Below are 20,857 nucleotides of genomic sequence, written 5' to 3'. Positions count from 1 at the left end.
GGTTGTGGGTATTCACCTGGTTCCTGTCAAGGACTGTTTATCAGTCTGAACCAGTCCCCTCCTCTGCTCTTCCTCAAAGCACAATGCCATGTTAATCCAAGGTTATGACCTAACTGCTCGGGAGATGGGGGGAGAAGAGCAGCACATCTTGTAGTTATTTCAAGTGAAGGTTCGCTGAAAAAGTAGAAACGAATCCATTGATTACTACATCCAATCAGGAAATTCAATTGTATATGCTATTGTTTAAGGAGCAGCATGATAAATATGAAGGGTTGTGAGTTTCCTAGCACGATTAGGAATAAGAAAACAAACCCGCTCTGACACATTTTTTAATCTTTGATTATTTATTATGACTGAACATCCCTCTTTGGTTAGTCTCGCTTTGCCAGACCTTCTTCCAAAAGAGGGTCTGAAGGAGGGTCTGGCTACTCCACATATCATTTGGGGATGGGAGGAAAACATGCTCTGGTTTAATGGCATTTCTTTACATCAATCAGAATTGTCGTGGGCGGTGCTAAAATCCACACAGAACCTTTGCAAAACAGTCGTGCGAGAGAAAACTCAGATTGGACAGATAGTCTAGCTAGCTGTCTGGATTTACCCTGCAGAGATCTGAGGAGCAGTTAACCATAGTCCTCAGAAATCCACCGGAGTTTAGAATTACAACACAAAGAAAGCGGAAGAAAATGGAAAATACATGCATCCAGTGGAATTTCCTGCAGCACCGGTACAATCCCTAAAGTGGAATGCGAAAGACATAGACTACTCTTTGGTTAACCATGGTTGGGTTGGTTTTCATAATTTATCGACATACTGTATGCAACCTATGACCAAGGGGTTGCAAGTAGACATAGCTACACTTAAGAGGAGACTGTCCTAGAAAAATTAGGTTATCAGTTGTTTCAGCAAATGCCCCAAAACTCTTGTCCATCACGAGCAAAGGACGAAGTCGTATGACGTTATCATAGTGGCACAAAGTCTGAATACGAAGAAGGTCGATGTGGATGGATTGGTCAATAAATCTGTGGTTGTTGTTTGTTTCATACCGACAGTCAACCCTGGATTCTTTTAGGGTCAGGGTACGACCAAGATCATTCCCTCAACTTAACCATGTGGTTATTATTCAGACCATGACGAAGATCCTCTAACGTTAGCAAAGTCGCCTTTTTAACACAAACTACAATGTTTCACTAACTCTAACCCAGTTGTATTTGTGCCTCATGTCTGCAGATGACATACAGTAGATTTGTTAAGATACAGAGGTTGACAAAGGTTAAAAAACACACCTTCCCATATGTGGAAGATCTCATTTGCATACAGATGGAGAGTGTGTCAGAGTGTGCTGGAATCACTCTGGTATTGTGCACAGCAGTGTCTCCTCTCACTGCAGTGCTGGATCTTGTCTTTCATTCAAATGGCAGGTTTTAGCTCCCACCTGTGAATGGACTGCACTCAGACAGAGGGGTGGTAATCCATCTGCTGTGGTAACACACACACATACCATACACACACATCCAGATGGTCTCTGGAGAAGAGAGACGTCCCATGTGTCCAGTTTCAAAGCAACAGGGACACAATTTAATTTTAAGAACCCATCCATCCATCCTTTTTAAAGATGGATGACGAGGGGAGGATGTATTTACAGAATTGTTTTGCCATAGTAGCGATAGTAGCAAAGGGCAACAGTTGGGATTCGAATCCGGGCCACTGCCAAGGACTCAGCCCACATGATGCGCACACTCTACCAGGTGAGCTATAGGTCGCCGGCCCCACACACAGTCTCTGTAGGAATTAGCTTGATTAGGGATTTGAACACAGAAAACTGAGCTGGAAATACTAGTTTGACATTGTTGTAAGAACGCTGATCTGTTTTCTTTTAAAAAGTAAGATGAGAAGGTCAATACTATTCTCAATGTTGTGTATTAAGTTATGGAGCGAGAACCAGGTGGCGATTAGCTTAGCTTAGCATAAAAACCGGAAGCAGCTAGCATGTCTCTCTCCAAAGTTAGCTTACTAATGAACATGTTGTATTGCAGTAAACTCCTGGAGTTTTGTCATCAAAGTAGCTAGGCAACCAGTTTTTTTATATTTCTGTATGTGTACAGATTAAAGGAACATTATACAGCATGTTAATTAGAGAGCTTTAGAGTTCCTGATAGGTGTATTTTTTATATGATTTTGGACAGAGCCAGTCTAGCTGCTTCTACCTGCTTCCAGTCTTTTTGCTAAGCTATAGGCTAATTGCCTCTTGGTTCTCGCACTGTACTTAACAAACAAGAGTAGTATCAATCAATCAACTAGCTCTTAAAAGCGTATAGGAGTGTGTCACAAATTGTCTAAAGTGAAAAAAAACATGACTCTAGAATCAGATCCCTCTACATTTCATGCTGCGAAGTGATTGTCAAACCCCAAATCTAGAACCTTGAAAAGACAGTTTACTAATGGAAACAGCCCCTAATATTCATGTAAATGTACAACTGAACATGTTTAAAGCTGATACCCTGCGTTAAACTACACAACAACGTGATTGCAGCAATAAACCACCAGCTGAATCGTGTTTCAGAACCACCCAGCAAAGAAGCAGAGGGTTAAACGGTTCTCTTCTTCTCTTTCTTAATGTCATCAAGGTCAAAAGCTATACATTAAAATTAAATAAAAACCTGTCAAGTATCTAATCAGGTTTGTCTATAGTGTGCTTCTTTGCAAGAGTGACATTACCAGAGAAGAGTGGTCTGATACTAAAGTAGGAGGGAGAATATAAGCGTGACCTGTTGTCATTTTGTTCCCAAGCAACATGCTTTTAAGATTGCAACAGATGTGTGGCGTTGGAATTTCAAAAAATGGAATATGAAGTGACAGTGATATAGAAATAGTCATCAACAGTTTTAGCGATGAAGTTGAAGCAAATATTACTGTTGATTGTTGATAATTAAAATAAAGTAGAAGAGTATTTTTCGTCTTTGTAACAATGACTCTAAGAGAAAGGAAATGTTCAGGTTTCCTTACACTCGTGCACATACACATCTCTGCTAGATAAAATCATCTCCACAGCACAGCAGCTTTTATTTTCTCCCTGGCTAAATGTGAGAACCCTGCTTTCATTTCTAGGAAACCATAAATCAAGATGGTTAAGATGGTCTGTAGAATTTACATTTGCTCTGGGTTATCTCTAATCAGGATGTTTATTCAAGAGAGATGATGGGTATCAACGGGCTGCTGACAGATTCATGTAAGCAGCAGGTAGAGTGCCGTGGATATTTAGTCAATCACAGAATACTTGGTGATCTCTATTCTTTCAGTTTCCTATGGAAGTGAAGTCAGCTGTTTCACCACTTCATGCAAATTTGTAAACTTATGAAGACTTGAAGAATGGAAGACATTGGAGAGCTTCTTGGAACTTATATTTGTGATAAAAAGGCAGTTCTCTTTGGAAGGGGGCATGAACAAATCCAATAGACATCGAGGAAGAAGCCAAGGCACTCGTCTTTTACCAAAAGTATATATAAAGCCTTTAATGTAGGGCTGGGCGATATGGAGAAAATCAGATATGACGATAATCTTGACCAAATACCTCAATATCGATATTGCGGCGATATTCTAGGGTTGACAGTTGGTGCTTTAACAAAATATCTTCACACTTAGATTTTAGATAAATCATCAGTATAATAGAACAGCTAGAACAGTCTGGTAAGTTCAGAAAAGTACATCACTTTACTGTAATGCAGCCTTTAAAATCAGGAAAAGACAAGAACAATATCCAAAATCTAAGACGATATCTAGTCTCATATCATGATATCGATATAATATTGATATATTGCCCAGCCCTACTTTAATGCATCTGGCACATTCTAAATGGAATAAGATAAAAACAACTTTAACGCGTTTTGGCGTCCAGCCTTCTTCAGGAAGTTACAGTAAGAATGTGGCAGATGCATTAAAGGCATTTTATATATATTTTTCGTAAAATACGAGTGCCTTGGCTTCTTCCTTGATGTCTTATGAAAACATATTTTGTGTTATAACAACTGTGCTTTACTATATTATCATTCATTTTCTGTTCATACATAAGCCTCCACTTGTTTACAGAAGGAGTTATAGCTGTTGACACTTATATCGGCTAACAGCTACATTATAGTGTGTTATACAGTAATTATTAAAGGTTTATATACTGTTTATAAATGCTAAATAGGGGGCATTAAAGTCAAGTGTGGCCAAATTTGAATATTCCTTTATTAATGTGTAAGACTCAAGAGCCAAATGTAATACTTTAAAACCCTTCTAATATGACTTGCAATTCAATTTTAGCGACCAAATAAGAGTGGTCTGTTTCTAACTCAACTCAATGATACTTCTGCAACTACTCACTTTTATAGCACTAACCTTATTCTGTAGTGACTGTGGCATTCTAATGTTAAACTCTCCTATAAGCTTGAAGGGATTAAATAATTACAGGACAAAAACATTACGTTTTGGGCATCAAACCCATTTTATTTAAACTTAATGCAGTTTAATCCAACACAGTTAGTGCACATGCAAAGTATCATATTTAAATATATACTGTATGTTTGTACCAAGTGTCATGTTTTAAAAGTGTTTAATATTTCAACATTTAGGTAATAAATTAACAAAATTTAAACGTTACAGAAAACACTGCCCACAATGAGTATACACTTTTAATAAAGCATAAATACATGATAAATTTGTAAAACTGCAATGTTCGTGTTTGTACTTTTTTTTCCTCCAGAAAATATATTTTTTTTAAAACACAAATTCAGTTAAAAACACCAGAAATGAAAAAGAATAAAATAAAAATCACAATTGGACAAATTTCTTCAGGTCTTTACTATGAGAAAAATCATAATACTTCTTTCACTTAAAGGTATTATGTGTAGAATTTTCACTGAATATTACACTACCTAACAGAACAACATGTGCTACACTTTATAGTCACTATGAACAGCACGATAGCAGCAAATCTGATTATCTTCCCCATGTTGCTTCTGAATATTCAGCTACCAGTCTGCCAATAAAGATGCAAACGCGACCGACTTCATCCAAAATCAAAAGTGCCTTCTCCAACAAACAAAGGAATATTGAGTAGAACACCAGAGGTCATGTTTAAACTGCCACATCCGTGGTCCAAGTTATAATTTAAAAGTAATTAGAGAATACTACACATAGCACCTTTAAAAAAACATGTTCATGATTAACTGTTGCTCAGCTCATGACCATTGAATATACAGTAAAAATTGTCAAACAAGTGCACAAACCATTAACAGAAAATATAAATAAAAAACCATCACAGTTGAAGAAGCAACTACAGCATAGCCATGGGGGTACATATATAAAAGTGTGGTACCAATGAATTAAGTATTCAGTCACAGAGAACATCTCAGTGCTGACATTTCTGACATGTTGCTGAGAATTTGATATGTCAGCGCCTTTGAACCAAGCAAACGGACACAACATATTTTCGCTATGTGCCTGAGTGATGGAGGTAGAAACGTCCAATGCTGGGCTAATGGTTAATATCCAGCATAGGAAAGAATGAATTATACAACCATTAATAACCTCAAATATTAGTGTTTTATTCAATAGAAGTAGCATATGGCTTACCAGTGGCACAGTCTGCAACCTCACTCTGGACTGTCAAAAGTGCTTTTACTTTTGTCGTAGAGGGGAAGGCTAGGCTTGTCGCGCGGTGGGAGACTTAAAGGTTTAATTCAACATTTCGGGAAATACACTTATTCGCTTTCTTGCCGAGAGTTGGATAAGAAAAGACTGATACCTCTCAAGGCTGTACAGTACATATGATGCTACAGCCAGCAACCGGTTAACGTAGCTTAGCACAAAGAACTGGAAACAGCGAGCCAAAGCTAACAGCTATAGCTCACTAATTAACACATGGTATCTTGTTTAATCCATACAAAAACCGAAGTGTAAAAGAGATGCTTCTCTGCTTCACGAGGGGTTATTTGTCAAACTTTTTCTTTGCCAGGACCAGCTGCCAGGCAACCAAAAGCAGTTACTGGTCCCAGCCAAGAAATAGTCTGGTATTGATCCCCTATAAAAAATGAAATTGATACACTTTTTTTGTTAATTAATGAGCTTTAGAGGTGCGGGTAGGCAGATTTTGTAACCTTTTCTCAGAGCCAGGCTAGCTGTTTCCCCCTGCTTCAAGTCTGTATGCTAAGCTACAGTAGCCAGCTACTGGCTGTAGCTTCATATTCACTGTACAGACATGAGAGTGGTATGAATATTGTCATATTACTCTCAGATTAAAAAAAACAAAAACGAATAAGGAGATTATCTACAAGGTTGAACTTTTATGTTTAAGTCTTCCAAGAACACTGCCAATCACCAGTGTTACCGACCTTTACATGGCTTTCATTAGAATAAAGTCAACCCTATGAGAGTTCAGAGTTTGGCTTCAAACTAAAACTTTAGCATTGTACGCAGAAAAACACACCTAGGTTTAAAACTAAATGAGATTATAAAAACATAGCCTGTCACATCTGAATAGCTTATAAAACTAATAAAAAAATGGTTGAGTATAAAATAGACTGGAGGTCTGATAACAGATCAACTTGTGAGTTTTGACTCCACAGGCGGAATATAAAATAAAATACAGGCCTCAAGTAAATTAAACTTTCCATCATGTCTTTCACTGCTTATATAGTGAAGCTGGCTGAACCAGCTGAACCTGAAGTGCTGCCACGCTGGTTGTGTCTTTTCGCAATTGAATTCTCTGCAACAATCGAGCTGAAATCACATCTTTAGACGTTAGAATTGATCCCTCCCACTTGCAGCTGCTATCTATTTTTGTGGATGCCACTTTTGTTTTGTCAGTGATTAAGACTGCTGTATGTCCTCTGTGATGTTCACTAAATGCACTCGACTTTCAGTTAACAGCTGGAGGGAAAGTGTAGAGAAATATGTACCGGGGTTGGTTTTTCTGGCTGATGCCGCCCACAGTGACAAGCCAAAGGAAAAAGGCAAAGAAAAGCCTTTGTGTTTTTGCAATAACTTTCCTCAAAAAGAAAAAAAAAACTATTTCAGCCAAAAGAGAAGTCACATGGCAGTTCTCCACATTTGACAGGCACATGAAGTTACAGACTGGCCTTAAAAGTTGAAATGGCTTTGTCACATTTTACATCAAGCCAAATCAGAAGCAGTTGGCCTCATTTCAGCAAACAGAATTCTTTTTAAATACACAAGAGGATTTTTTTGATTATGATTATGGCTAACCTATTTCAAATGTGGGCGACAGATACGTTTCTAATGAGTCATTTCAAGACAAAAAGTGACCATGTTCATTGTTTTCCACGATGGGTTCATCTCATACTAGATAAGATGGAAAACTGTGAGCACCATTGGGAATATTTTATTAAGGTTCTCCATTAAACTTCACTTGGACCTTATTCAACTTAAGACTAAATAAAAGATCACATGGAAGAAGATTGAGGAAATAAGGAAGATAGGGGACCTAATGAGGATAAGGTGCCAAAAATATAACTTAGTGAAAGCTAAAAAAAAGATATTATGGTAGATCGTTATCATAATGTAAAACGTAGTTAAGAGAATATTGTTTAAAAGCCCCTTTAGTGTTACAATGTGTCCTTATATAATGTACTCTACACATAAGTTGTCCAGTGGTCATTTCATGGGATTCCAAAAGGTGCTTCCAATTTTTTTCTAAACTTGATAAAGTAGATACATCCTGTAGTTTGTATACGTTTGAAATTTTGCATCCAAATTTACAAATGACAACAACACAGAGCATCTGATTTAGTGTTTGGACATCAGGTTTCGGTGGTAATTTGAAAGAATGTAAATCAATTACGCAAATGAGAGTCATCTTTCCTTTTGCAAAGAAAATAAACAAAATCAAAATGATTCAAGCAGTTCCAGCAAACATATAGAATCCTACATCAAGGAATGATCTTCGATGGGCCAAAGGGCAAAGAAGCTCAATGATAGCAATGTAGGGGGGGCGATAAATATGGCTTACCGGTTCTGCATATATTCCTACGCGACCTGGGAGCGAAATAGTCGACCCGGTGTGTGAAACATATTTAGTTTGTTTGATTCAAAAATTGTTTTGTGCAGATAAAAATGCATTTCGACATCAAGCAGCAGCAGATAACTGCGTTGATGCGCCCGAAACTGATGCTCAGTCCTCTTCTAAGAGAACCTCGGTGAGATCTAGGGACAAGTACATACACCCAACACACCAATGGAAATGACCAAAAAACACAAGGGGTTATGGGTAAAAGAAGACAAATGTTCACATTTGATTGTCAGCTGTTCCTCCGGCTCAAAAAATCCCTGAAGAACTAAATAAATGCTGAACTGGTGCTCATATTCATCGGGAGTATTTCTTCATGTTTACAGCAGAGTTCAGACAAATCCATCAACAGGAAGTTGTTTAATTGCGGACTAGGTTTTGTTTTTGTTCAATAAAACAGGTTTAGGATTTCACCTCCAATATGTTCAAAGTGCTATTACCTTTGAACTCTTACAAATAACTAACGTACAGCACTTTTTCATTTTATCTTGAAGTCAACAAAGTTATTCTGGCAAGTCTTTTTTTTTTTTTTTTTTTTTAAATAACCATTACATTTTTACTCACTATATTTATTTCTCACATACTTCAAAACTTTGCAGGTGCACCAAGAAGAGTACTTTTCTTATTATCCAACTGTAATCATGTATAAATAATGAGGTGTGTTTTAAGTGAGCAGTCAGTCATTTTCTAAAAACAGTATTGTCTTTTTTCAAAACTTGCATATTTTTAGGAAAACTACAAGGTGGGGGGGGGCGAATAAATGAAGTACCAGCCCTTTTTGAATGAAGAAAAATACTAACATATAGTAAGAACTGTGTTGCCTTTAAACTGCAAGTGATTTTGAAATAGAATAATATAATAACATGCTGGTCATCATCACATCCAGAGATCCACCCTGAATATGACCAAAACTTTGACTATTTTGACCTGAGATTTTGGCAAACTGCTGTTGAGATTCACTTTGTGAGATTAGGTTTGCGTGTTAACGACCATCCGAGATTTACGACGCAGAAACCCTCCGAAATGAATTATGACCAAAGGCAATCTTTTAGATAAAATATGCTCCTACACCTGCATTAATGTGTTCAAAATATAACCGTTTAAAATGAACTCTCTAGAAATTGATTGTAACGAAAATGATAAAACAAATTGAGGATTTAGCCTTCATACAATGTCTTTTCTACTGTATTTCCAGTTTCTAAAAAAAAAATAAAACATGCAAAAGAGAGTAAAAACAATACCGTCCGCTGACATGTTGCAGGCCAAATATCGGTAACTCAATGCAAGATTGTGCTTGAGAACAATGACAAATTTATAACTGAGATTAGGGCCTTGGTGCAGGGATGGGTAGCTGAATGCTTTTTCGGTGATGTGTGAAACTACCTAACTCACATTTTCCACTTCACCTGTAGAAGAAAAAGCCTGCTAATATGTCCACTGTCTTGACTTTGTAAAGATTTTCTACCATTGACACTGAGTGATTGTTTAGCACGGGGTACTACAATAAGTATTGCTTAAAGGCTGTGGATTAGAGAAATTAACTGAGGCGTGCTTGAACAAGTGGTGGTTAAAACACACCGAACACCTCATCGTTGCAAGGCCCCACCATTGACTAGCATAGTTTTTGCATTACTGGATCATGGATTAAAGGAATACTCCACCGTTTTGCTTTTTTTTTTTTTACCATATCTATATCTTTAATGGTTCAATTAATGACCAGTACAAAAAGGGTAGCCATTGTTCATATGATGTGTATTGTCATTTTAGATGCAGACTACCTCTGGCACACTTTGTTAGACAACTATTTGCATCAACTCCAATGCAAATATTAACATGCTAAAATGTTAGCAAACCGAGGCTAACCACGGGCACGTGGCTGGTCAGCATCACAGAGTTTGCAATGAATGCTGGGTGTTGTAGGAATGCTTGAAACAAGTTGGAATTTGACTGAAAGCAGAATGGTAAATGGCTTTTTCTTAGCCAGTATCAGGTGCATTTAAAATACTATTTAGCTTTTTTCAAATACAGGTAACATTCAAGAGCCTACACTGAAGGCAGTGGAGTATTCCTTTAATCAAGGGCAGGCAAATGAAATCAGTGATATGCAGCCATTTATAACAGATGGCACAGTAAATGAAATGATTAACAGACTTAAAAAAAAACAAAATCATCAAGAAGAGATAAATGTGCCAGTGACAACCAGCTATGGCAAATATGTTTTTAGGACAAAATATTAAGACCACATGAAACTCAAAAAGGTAAACGGGACAAAACTTAAAGATACCTGTTGGCAACAAGACAAGGGGCCCACCTTTCATCATGTACCAATAAGCACAAAGGCAATACAGGATGAAGGGCCATGTGGGGAAGTGTGGATGTGCTGGGCCTGTGTTTGATCTAATTTGGAATAAACAGTATAAAGAGGGTTGGTTAATACTAGTTACACATTGGTGGAGATCTTGTACTTGGGAGACATGTTATTATGGAACCAGATGAAACTAAATATGACGCCCATGGTTTTGGGTATACGCTCGTCGTATGCAAACGTCATGGCCTCGTGCAGCGGGACTTTGACCACCTCGATAAGCTCTCCCTCCTTTGGCTCACCTCCACCTGCGCTCACACAGTTGTCGTCAGACACCTCGGCGTAAAACATGGTCTGCTTGGCGCCTGTTACACCTACGCCTGACCTGTAAGGGGGGGGGGGATAAGGGAAAGAAATAATAAAATTGGTATCTAGGTACAGTATGTTTGCAATTATTCCTCACGTTTTTACACAGGGCTGGATATTGTTTGAATACTTTAAACACTGGGTCCAATATGATAACCAAATCTACCAATGCCAAAACAAAACCTTACTTTTCGGGATATCTTTTTTTTTTTTTTTTTCTTCAACAAATGTCCAAATGAATCAGTGTTTCAAGTTGTCAATTCCATAAAGTAGGAGACTTGCATGAGACTTTAATTATAAAATTACATTACAAAATGTGTGTGGCAGAGACAGAAATAATAATAGTCCCTATTATGGCTCAAGCTCCTAAAACCATGGACCCTACAGTTCCCATAATCCAACTTGATAGGTAAGGTTTTTCTTAAGACCTTACCTGCCTGGTTAACACCCACGTTTTGTTTTAAATTCCTAGCCCCACAGATGTAGGCTTTCTGTTATTCATTTGTAATCTCAACAAATGAAAGAATGTAAAACTCGATCTTTGAATGCTAAGCAACATACATAAACACCAGGATTTTGCAGGAACTTCTTTTTCATTTAAACTAAACTGACCTCGGGCTGCCTACTATTAGCACAGAACTTCGCCACACCATGCGCTTCAGTCAAAACTAACCTCATAGGGGTCCTGAGGGTTAAGGCGATACCTATCTATTTAATGGAAGCAGCCTGCACATAACAACTGTCATAGACAACACCAACAGAGTCGGAGGAGGTGTTCAAGACAAATCAAAAGCACAGTTTTAAGAGCTGTCAGTCAAAGGTGTCCAGCTGCTGCGGTTTAATGTGGGACTGTTCATCTCCTGGAACTTGAAACTTCTGTGTCAAGATATAGTGAGCTAATAATATGTTAACAAAGATGAATGGTGCTTTCCAGCTCACTTGCACAACCTCAGCACTTGTAGTTTTTCTTCTTTAGTCCAATCTCTGATCATCATGAGACTTCCTCTAAAATTCACCAACTTAAGGTTACTTTTTTTGAATCTTAATATATTTCCACCAAAGTAATTTTTTTCAAACTGGATTTATTTAAAACGAATGCTTTACTTTTGGGTGCATCATATGTGGACGTTCAGAAGCTAAATTTAAAACGATACTCCACCCAAAATTGAACTCCAAACTGCTTCTATCCTACCTGGCTCACTATTTAGTCCACTTCTGCACTTTGGTAAGCACAACACCAAACCCAGCTGAATTGCTTAAAAATCCTGGCGACTGAGTGGGTAATGATTCAGAGGAGGAGGAGGTCTGGAACCAGTCTACATCCTGAGTATAGTGGTTGACAGTGGAGAAGTGGTTTAATAAGTTTCTGTAGACTGTAAAAAAAAAAAAAAAAAAAAAAAAAAACTTACCGCCATGAAAACCGCTAACTTTAGGAACTCATCCGTGAAGATCTTTTCTACGCTGCTGGGGTGAGTGTTTGATGCATAAAAGGTTTGGAATGGACTATCACTCTTTTAAAAGGCATTTTGAGTGCTACCTGGTATTGAGGTAAAAAAAAAAATGAAAACAAATCTGCAAATGTGGGTTACTGCTGAGTGAACTCACGGAGGTTCAGAAATTAGAAATGAAAAGGATATGAAATAGGACAAAAGGATATTAATTGTTAAGGGACAAGAAATCCAGTGGGAGTGACTGAAGCAGATATTCAAAAGACAATGAAAATCCTTGTCCTAAAACTTATTTGTGTTGGGAATGTGCCGTGTCATAAGTAAAAGGCCTCTGTCAAGTTTATTTACAAATAGTATTTCTTAACTTTAACTTCATCTAAGATATTTCCCTACTGCAAATCAGCTAACCTGTAAGAAGTAATCCTCTTCAGTTTAGAGGCAGGCACATCGTAGCCACACTCCTCCAGCACCTCCTGCCGGGCAATCTCCTCCAGAGATAGGTCGGGTTTGTCCACCAGGCCGGCACAGAGCTCATAGGTGACGCCCGCTGAGGCCGGGGGCCACTGAGAAGAGCTCTCCCCCTCTGGGGCCGACTGGCCCTCCGGAGACTCGGGGGCTGTAGCGGCAGATTCGGAGGCCCCCTCCTCAGTTTTTTCAGCAGACTTAGGCGGCTGCGTCTTGGTCCTTTCCCACTCACACATGTATACAGCTGGTGGTGGAAAATACAGAAAATATTGTTATCCCTGAAATTATTCTCATTACATTTTTTGCACACATCTTTATTTGACATTTTTTGGATTATCTAATCAATTTTGCCACACCGTTCAAAAACATTTTACTGAAAAAGACTTAAAATTAAGGATGAGGACAGAAATTTCATTTTGGGCAATTTACATTGAATTACTACAAGCTCCTCACCTGGATTTGCAGTTTTTTGGGCTTTGGAGTGTTGGTCAGATAAAAAAAAAAAAAAAAGCTACTTGAAGATGTTGAACCTTGGGCTGTAGAAAATTGTGATAGCAATTTTCTGCTATTTTCTTACATTTTATAAACTATGATTAATTAATTAAAGGTTACCTATTATGCTAATTTATAAGGTTCATACTTGTATTTTGTGTTTCTACTAGAACATGTTTACCTGCTTCGATGTTAAAAAAAAAATCTGAATATACCTGTGTTCACCCTCTGTCTGAAATGCTCCATTTTAGCGCCTGTCTCTTTAAGCCCCCCTCCTGAAAAAGCCCAATCTGCTCTGATTGGTAAGCATTTTTGGATCTTCTGCATCAGCGCTTTCGGAGTCTTCTGCGCCGTCATTGTAGCCGGGGAATGACTGTAACAGCGTTGTAGCGGCACTTTCTACCTGTATTTAGTATAGTTGTGACATCGCAACGTTACAAAAGTCTTGACAGCTCGTTTAAAGGCACAGTTTCTGAAAACGGGATGTGTGCATTTCTCTGAGGATTGTTTTTTTTATATTTTCACAGTATTTATATGGCACCTCGAACCTGCTTCATTGTCAAAAAAGACATGGGAATCTCACTTTTTACAATATGGGACCTTTATATGGAAAAGTAACTGACATATTAACAATTGTTATAACAGTTGCAGCCCCACAGGTTGCATGCTAATTAATGAAAGCTTCCCTGTACAGGTAAAATGCTTTAACACTTTAACACAGCTGATTTAATTGGAAATAGCAATTCAATAGATAAAGTTACTAGGACAGCACTCCAATTTAAGATTTGTATTGCCACGAAACGGACGATTTGGGCAGCGCCTTTCCTCAGCGTGTGCACAGGCTATTACAAACAATACTACACGCACAGGTGGGTTTAATTACACCACACCGGTGGAGATAATCATCCACAACTAGCACAACAATCGCAATGGAGGGAGCCACAACCAATCCATATAAGAGTTAGTAAACACAAACCAAAACATAAATAAAAAAAGAATTGTGGTACTTGATACAATGTCTATGTGAGTTGAGCGCATCTTATTTTTCATATAATATCAATTCAATAAAATATTAAGATATAATCATCCAGATATCAAATCAGTACAACATCAGGGTTTCCAGCAGCGTTTTTTATAGTGGAGGCTAAGCCTTTATTGTTCGATACCAATAAGCTGACCAACAGATCGTACACTCCCTGTTAAAAAACAAACGTCATTCTAGATTGCAGACTACTGATTTCTTTTAGATAAAGGATTTTTTTTTAGAGCAGCAATGAGAGAGTAGAGGAAAAAGAAATATCAATGCCCAGACTTCCTTGAATTTAGCACACTGCGGTGTGGAACAGTCCCTGGCGACTTCTAACAAAGGAGGTTAGGCTGCTTTGTAACAGGGCCTCATGCGGTCTATTTATGAGTCTGCATTGTTACTAAGATCCAGTAGAATAAACAGGGAGTGTAATGTACTGCCTTTTTAGTGAAAGTGCCCACAGGATATACAACAATCTAGATCTAGCTGGGGGACAAATAGAAAATGAATTAACTAGAATACAGAGCACAGTAAGTCTCCTGCTTTGTACGGTTAAAACGTACCTGGGCGGAACTGCTTGACAAGGACAAAACAGTGTGAGCTGGTGTTGAAGATCAGCACTGATACGCTGAAGGAAAAAAAGAGAGAAAAAAGGTCAAGTTTAAGTAAAAGCATACAACTTTTTCTGATAGGAAATCCCTTTTCATACATGATACATCATGGTAATGTCTTCCAGCATATAGGAGAATGTGTGCTAAGGAGAGCAGCCGGTCATGGCTGGATCGGCTTTTTAAAAACCACAAGTAATCAAAAAAGATAGGAGTAGGGGTCAAAACCAGTGTCCGAGGAACATCCAGCATTTTGGCATGGTGGGTCAACAAGTACTCTAGGCATGTGAATCGGAATCTTTTTTAGGATCAACCTGACAAAGTAAGAAAACACTAAAAACAACAAGGACAAGCCCCTTTAACAAAAATGATAAGGAACTAAATGATTAAGATGAATGGACATGCTAACCATGAACCAAAACTCTAAATCAGAATACCATGTCCCGTCCAGTTTATCTTTCTTTTGGACAATTCATATTGGACAGTAACTAAAAGGGCAGATATCATCCAAAAACTGAGCCACTGGACATTGGCATTAAATTTACATCACACTGACCCTTGTGGCAACGCATATGTGGACAGCATAATTTGGGCTCCAAATAGAGGCTTAAAAGTCTGACTAAACCAGAAATTAAAGCATGAACAAGGGGCTAAATTCTAACAAAAAAGGAAAAAATAAAGGCTGTATAACACATGTCAAAACACCCATGCCTGTTGTTTTAATGCTAACCAATACTCCATCCGCATCCTGTATCAAGATACACCACTATCCTATTTCCCAGCGACGCTGCACAATATAATTGTGACTATATCATAGCTAAGGGGCGTTGTACAACTTGACAACAACTGTATGTATGGCACGTCCGGTATGCGCCATGTGCATCAAATGATGCAGGGTTGCCCTAAACACTTAAACTCTTTGGCGTTTGTCAACTAAACATACACTATGTGATGAAAATCTAAAAACGTGTGACTGACTAAATGCTTAAACAAGATGAAACAAAAAATTCTACAACTAACTAAACTAAAACTAAAATCCCTGCAAACCTGAACACTAATTCATTAATTAATACATAATTCCAGATTTAAACAATGACTCTCAACCGCAGGCTGTGGAGATAAATAAGAAGGAAGGTCAGTGTGATATGTTTCACCACTGGCACCCAGTGAATTGTATACACACAGGTGGTTCACTGCTGTGACTGCGTGAGCACTGCCAGTGGAGACTTGAGGCCTTTTTTTTTTTTTTTTTTTTTTTAAACCTTTATTTATCCAGGTAAACTGTTTGAGAACAACTTCTCATTTACAAACATGACCTGGACCGGCATGGGGTCGGTGTTGGGAAAGCGGATGTGTCTGAGGCGGCAGGAAGCCCTGCCCTGTCTTTCCCATGGTGAGAGGACATTATGGGACATTGCTACAACTTGTTTCTACATGTAGCTACAGCGCCTGGACTGATACTGATTTAATATCTGCTTACAATACAGATATTTAATCTCCAATGCCTATTTTTATTAACAATATGTAAGAATGTCAGCTGACGTGGGCGTCAAGCATTTTAAGGTTCTGGTGATCATTAACACACAGACTGGGACTAAAATCAGGCTTTTGGGGATTGAAGCCTATCTAAACACAAGTGTACATTTGGGCAAAAAATGCTTAACAATACTAGATCAAAAGCTATCAATAGCGATCAATAGCTTCTCGATGTGTAGGAAGAAAACAGAAATTCTTTCTCGGCTGCTGATTAAAAAGCCTCTGGGCCATTTTAAGGGCCTCATATCTGGGCTCAGCCAGCTATAGAAACCTCTGTCACTTGTTCATCCATGTCCCTCCTCCATCACTTCTTCCCTATGTTGATCATGTCAAAGAGAGTAGCCAACAAATTTCAAGATGAGATTCACTTCATAAATTAAGAGTACTTCTTTCCCCAAAAACCCTTCAGCAGGTACACCAAACATCTGAACAATAAAAAAAAAACAGTGCTGATATTTGTGAACAGCCTACAGCTGTAAAAGACATGCGGGGGTGATATCGCCACCGTAGAGTAGAAGAATGGATGATGGATGAGATAATGTGGTAGATCTGGGCTAAAAGTGGGACACACAGGCCTGAGGCATGGAAGCTGTCCCCTGAGGCACGCCTGGCTCTTGTTGTGCTGTTCCACACCATTACAGCTGTTCTACAGCTTCCCGCTGAAGAAAAATGCCATAATGGTTAAACCAAGAAGCAGGCTAAACGGACACTCAGGACTTTTCATGCACGGTTAAGCTTTCTCTGTGGGGCTTCTGGCTGGACAGCGGGAAAACTGGGTTATGACAGACACAAGAGGAGCAGGACTGAGGTTGTGCTGCAAAGCTTACGGTATTAAGACTTAAGATTAGGTCCTTGTTGTACAAGGAAATAATTGGGCGCTAAATAATCCATCTTCTCATACCAGAACTGAGGCAATGGCAATGGGCATGACCAACAACTCCATTCTCTTTTCTTTTAGTTCTTTCAACTTTTGCTAATTGAGATTTGTTTTCATTCACCACATGAAAACATAGTTAGACCTAAAGTTTTTAATGTCTGTTTTTCAATTTCCCTACTAATAACACCCCATAATTACATGCAAAACATATTTTTAGAAATCTCTTTTTAGAACACCCTTTGCTACAACACACTTAATTGTGGGTAGATGTGTATCTTATTTCCTTTAAAAGGACAAATCCGGCGCATGTGTACCGAGTCGACTGTTCTCTGGGATATGTTTTCATGCTAATCGAACCTGACCAGTTTTATCACATTATACCACTAACAAGGCTCAAAATAGCACCACACTTCCACGGTAGCATAATGAAGGTCCCTATATGTAAACCAAAGCATTGACAACTTTGTAAGTGTACAGACAGTTTATTAAAAAGATAGATTATAAAGACTGTACCGTTCACGTATACAGGCAGGCGCCATCTTGGGAAAACAGTCACGACCAGCCGAACGACTAACGCTGTGCATGAGCTATGTTACTGGTTACACGGTGTTTTGCGCCAGATTTTTCCTTTAAATCATCTTTGAGATTCCTTTAAAAGTTTTTTGAAGCCTACCAGTGGGAAATGAAACTGATTCTGTTACTCTGTTTCCAAATTAATCCCAGATGTGAAACAAAATAATGTGTACCATCAACATGTATTAGCTGGCTAGGGATATTTGAATACTCAAACATACACATAATCAAACTCTTTAAAGTGAAAGGCATGGAAGCGAACAAAGACAAATGAGCAGGACTACAGCAAGAGCTCACACATGCAAATGGACATGCCCATGGCCTCTTAAATGGTTTCCTGACTAAAAATACTGTCTGTCATTAAATGTTGCTTCCAGTTATAAAAAACGCAAACAATCCCATAAACACATAGGTGTCAAAAAAACAAAGCAATGGGAGTTTGCCAAGCCAGCCTTCATGTGTTTTTGTAGATTTGTAGATATCTTGGAGGCTCTGCATTCGTGGCAGTTAGTGAAGGAAGTTCTTAGTGGGTGGAGACTTAAATACTGTATCTTTGCTTTTTGCCAATGGTGCAGTTCGGCCTCATCAGGCTGTGACCTCCAGTGCACACTAGGGCGATTGAGGGTCAAGAACTCTCAGTTCGAGGCCATGGGACTGGGACATGTGATTTAAAAAAAAAAAAAAAGGTGGATTTACCCATTTCCAGTCCCTTGGGTTGAACGTATCTCATGATGAGGATAAGATGTGGTGTGAGATCAATGAGCGGATTGGTGTTCTATCTGTGATCAAGTCTGGGTTGTTCTAGATTATCATGGTGACATTTTTTTTTAAGTACCAATCTTTTTTTAATACCAATCTACCCTCTAGGGCTTAACTTATGACCTCTGTGTAGTTAATGAATAAATTAGATTGAGGATAAAAGTGGCCAAAATAAAATAAATAAGAGTTTCCTTCACACTCCTCACCCTGTCCTTAAAGGTGAGTCGTCAGCCCGGAAGGAGGATTGGAGTACAACCATTGCTCCTTCATGTTGGAAGGAGGAAAATTCAGTGGTTTGGGTATATGATTAGGATGCCTCTAGACACTTCCCTTTGAAAGTATTCTGGCCTGCGAAAACCTTGGAATCCAAGGAGGACATGGTTGGGGAGAAGGACACATGGGCCACCTTGCTTACAGTGTTGTCAGTGGTCCCACAACCAGATAAGTGGTGGAGAATGAATGGATGGTGCAAAAAAACTGAATGGCCACTGAGAGACCAACATCTTCAAGAACCACCAAAGCGTAGAGACCCACGTTTAACTATCCTGTCACTTACAAATTACTAACTAATGAGTAATCACAAGTCATGGTGTAGGTGAATGTTTGTGAAACTTACAGCCAAATGACTGTCATTTAACTACGAGGGGGAGTCTTTATTCTATAAGGAATCGGTTTCAAAACCTACGAAGAAGCAGCTCACAACAAACTGATCCCTGAAAGCATTTCAGGAACAAGCAAAGGACTATCTTTGTTTAGATATTTTACAGTATGTTACACACAAATCAGTCTTGTGTGATGTTTTGCTAGTGCGCCTGAAATGTGACAAGAAGTGTCCTGCTAAGACGAAAAAATGTTATGCGCACTTAAACAAAAATGCAAAACAATCCTGGATCCTTTCAATTCAGGCAAATGGGGAAATAACACTTTGGCAGAATTTCCACCTGGGGTAAAGCTGGATGTTCCCCTGGGCTATTTTCTTTAGGAAGTACAGGTTTGAGGTTTACTGCTTTTGTCTCAGTGGAACTATTTTTCACAGGGACCTCTCTTTGGGGTCAGGAGTAGAGGAAAGAGGGATTAAATGACCTGAGACTTACCTCAGGGCATTATGGTACCCTGGGCAGAACGGGGAGTAGGAACTGGGGCTTTGACACAAATGTGTGATATTTCTCTTACAGTGCCCCCTGTGAAGCTCAAGACATTTATAGTCATTGCCAAGTAGAATAACAGGGCGCCAGTTCCCGAAAAACAAGGTCTGTTTTGGTCTGACTGTCTGAAAGTATTTGGCATCTTTTAGAGATGCTCAAGGCTAAAAGGTATACAAGTACCATGGGTGAGAGGTGTTGATAATGGCTCCAGGTAAAAGGACACGCACACAAAAACAAGCAAAAACTCACACAACTTATTTTTTTTTACCGTGCACAAAACACATGAGCATATAACTTTATCATTACATTTATATAGGTCATGGTGCGCCAGAAAGTCAATTAAAAAAAAGAATTACTGTATGTTTTGTGTCTGTTTCCATCGGTTTCTTTGAAGAGAAACCATTTCTCTTGAAATTTGTACAACAGTTGAATTGAAAAAATATCCTTCAAGTAAAAAGGCAAAGAATAGAGTCTTCTAGGTTGACATTTCTAACCTGTTCTGAGTAAGCTGGTTTTATTTGTGGGAAAAATGGTTTTGACAGCTCACCAGCAAGCTGTAACATCTTCTTTTGCGCGTGTGTGTGTGTGTGTGTGTGTGTGCGCATATGAGTAGATAGGAGCACAGCTTCCATCCAACAGTAGAGAATAAAATGTGATTTTACCTGTCATGGGTTCGCATGAAGTCCCAGGATTTCTTTGTGCCATTCTGTGAGGGAATAAGACAAAATAGAGAGCATAAGTTAATACAATTAACGCAATTTTTTTAGAGATAATGTTTTGGGCATTTTAGGCCTTTATTTTTGAGAGGACAGATGAAGAAATGAAAGGGGAGAGAGAGGGGGGAATGACATGCAGCAAAGAGCCGCAGGTTGGAGTCGAATCCGGGCCCGCTGTGTCGAGGAGTAAACCTCTATATATGGGCGCCTGCTCTACCAACTGAGCTGTCTGGGCGCCCAAAAGCAACACTATTTTAATAGTCCTCAAACACTGTGGTGTTCCAAGTGTATACAAATGTGTGTACACAGTGTGTACTCAGTGTAACACTCCTTTTGTTGTATGACTTGTATGGCAGGATGTCAAATCACCGCTGGTTTATTTAATATGATTACTGTAGAGGCAATCAGCTGCCACACAACTGGTGCTTGCTTCGGCATGTTGAAGTAATATCACAAACCACATTCAACCAAA

The 20,857-nt window shown here is 38.8% G+C and overlaps 1 protein-coding gene across 1 annotated transcript in view; it reads right to left on the bottom strand.

Annotated features, from left to right (window-relative positions):
• Positions 1-6,730: 6,730 nt before the first annotated feature.
• Positions 6,731-20,857, bottom strand: part of nudt14 (nudix (nucleoside diphosphate linked moiety X)-type motif 14) — a 29,487-nt gene continuing 15,360 nt past the window's right edge. Inside the window, exons 2-5 of the mRNA XM_028605753.1 lie at positions 20,332-20,375; positions 14,735-14,799; positions 12,596-12,896; positions 6,731-10,758 (exon numbers count right to left, since the gene is read on the bottom strand). Of these exons, the coding sequence (XP_028461554.1) occupies positions 10,509-10,758; positions 12,596-12,896; positions 14,735-14,799; positions 20,332-20,375 (660 nt within the window). The 3' untranslated portion in view covers positions 6,731-10,508. The remainder of the gene's footprint in view (positions 10,759-12,595; positions 12,897-14,734; positions 14,800-20,331; positions 20,376-20,857) is intronic.

This window comes from Perca flavescens, chromosome 18, assembly GCF_004354835.1.
Source record: "Perca flavescens isolate YP-PL-M2 chromosome 18, PFLA_1.0, whole genome shotgun sequence".
Lineage (NCBI taxonomy): Eukaryota > Metazoa > Chordata > Actinopteri > Perciformes > Percidae > Perca > Perca flavescens.
Note: the sequence above shows the minus strand (reverse complement) of the source record. Positions and strands in the feature narration are given on the sequence as shown.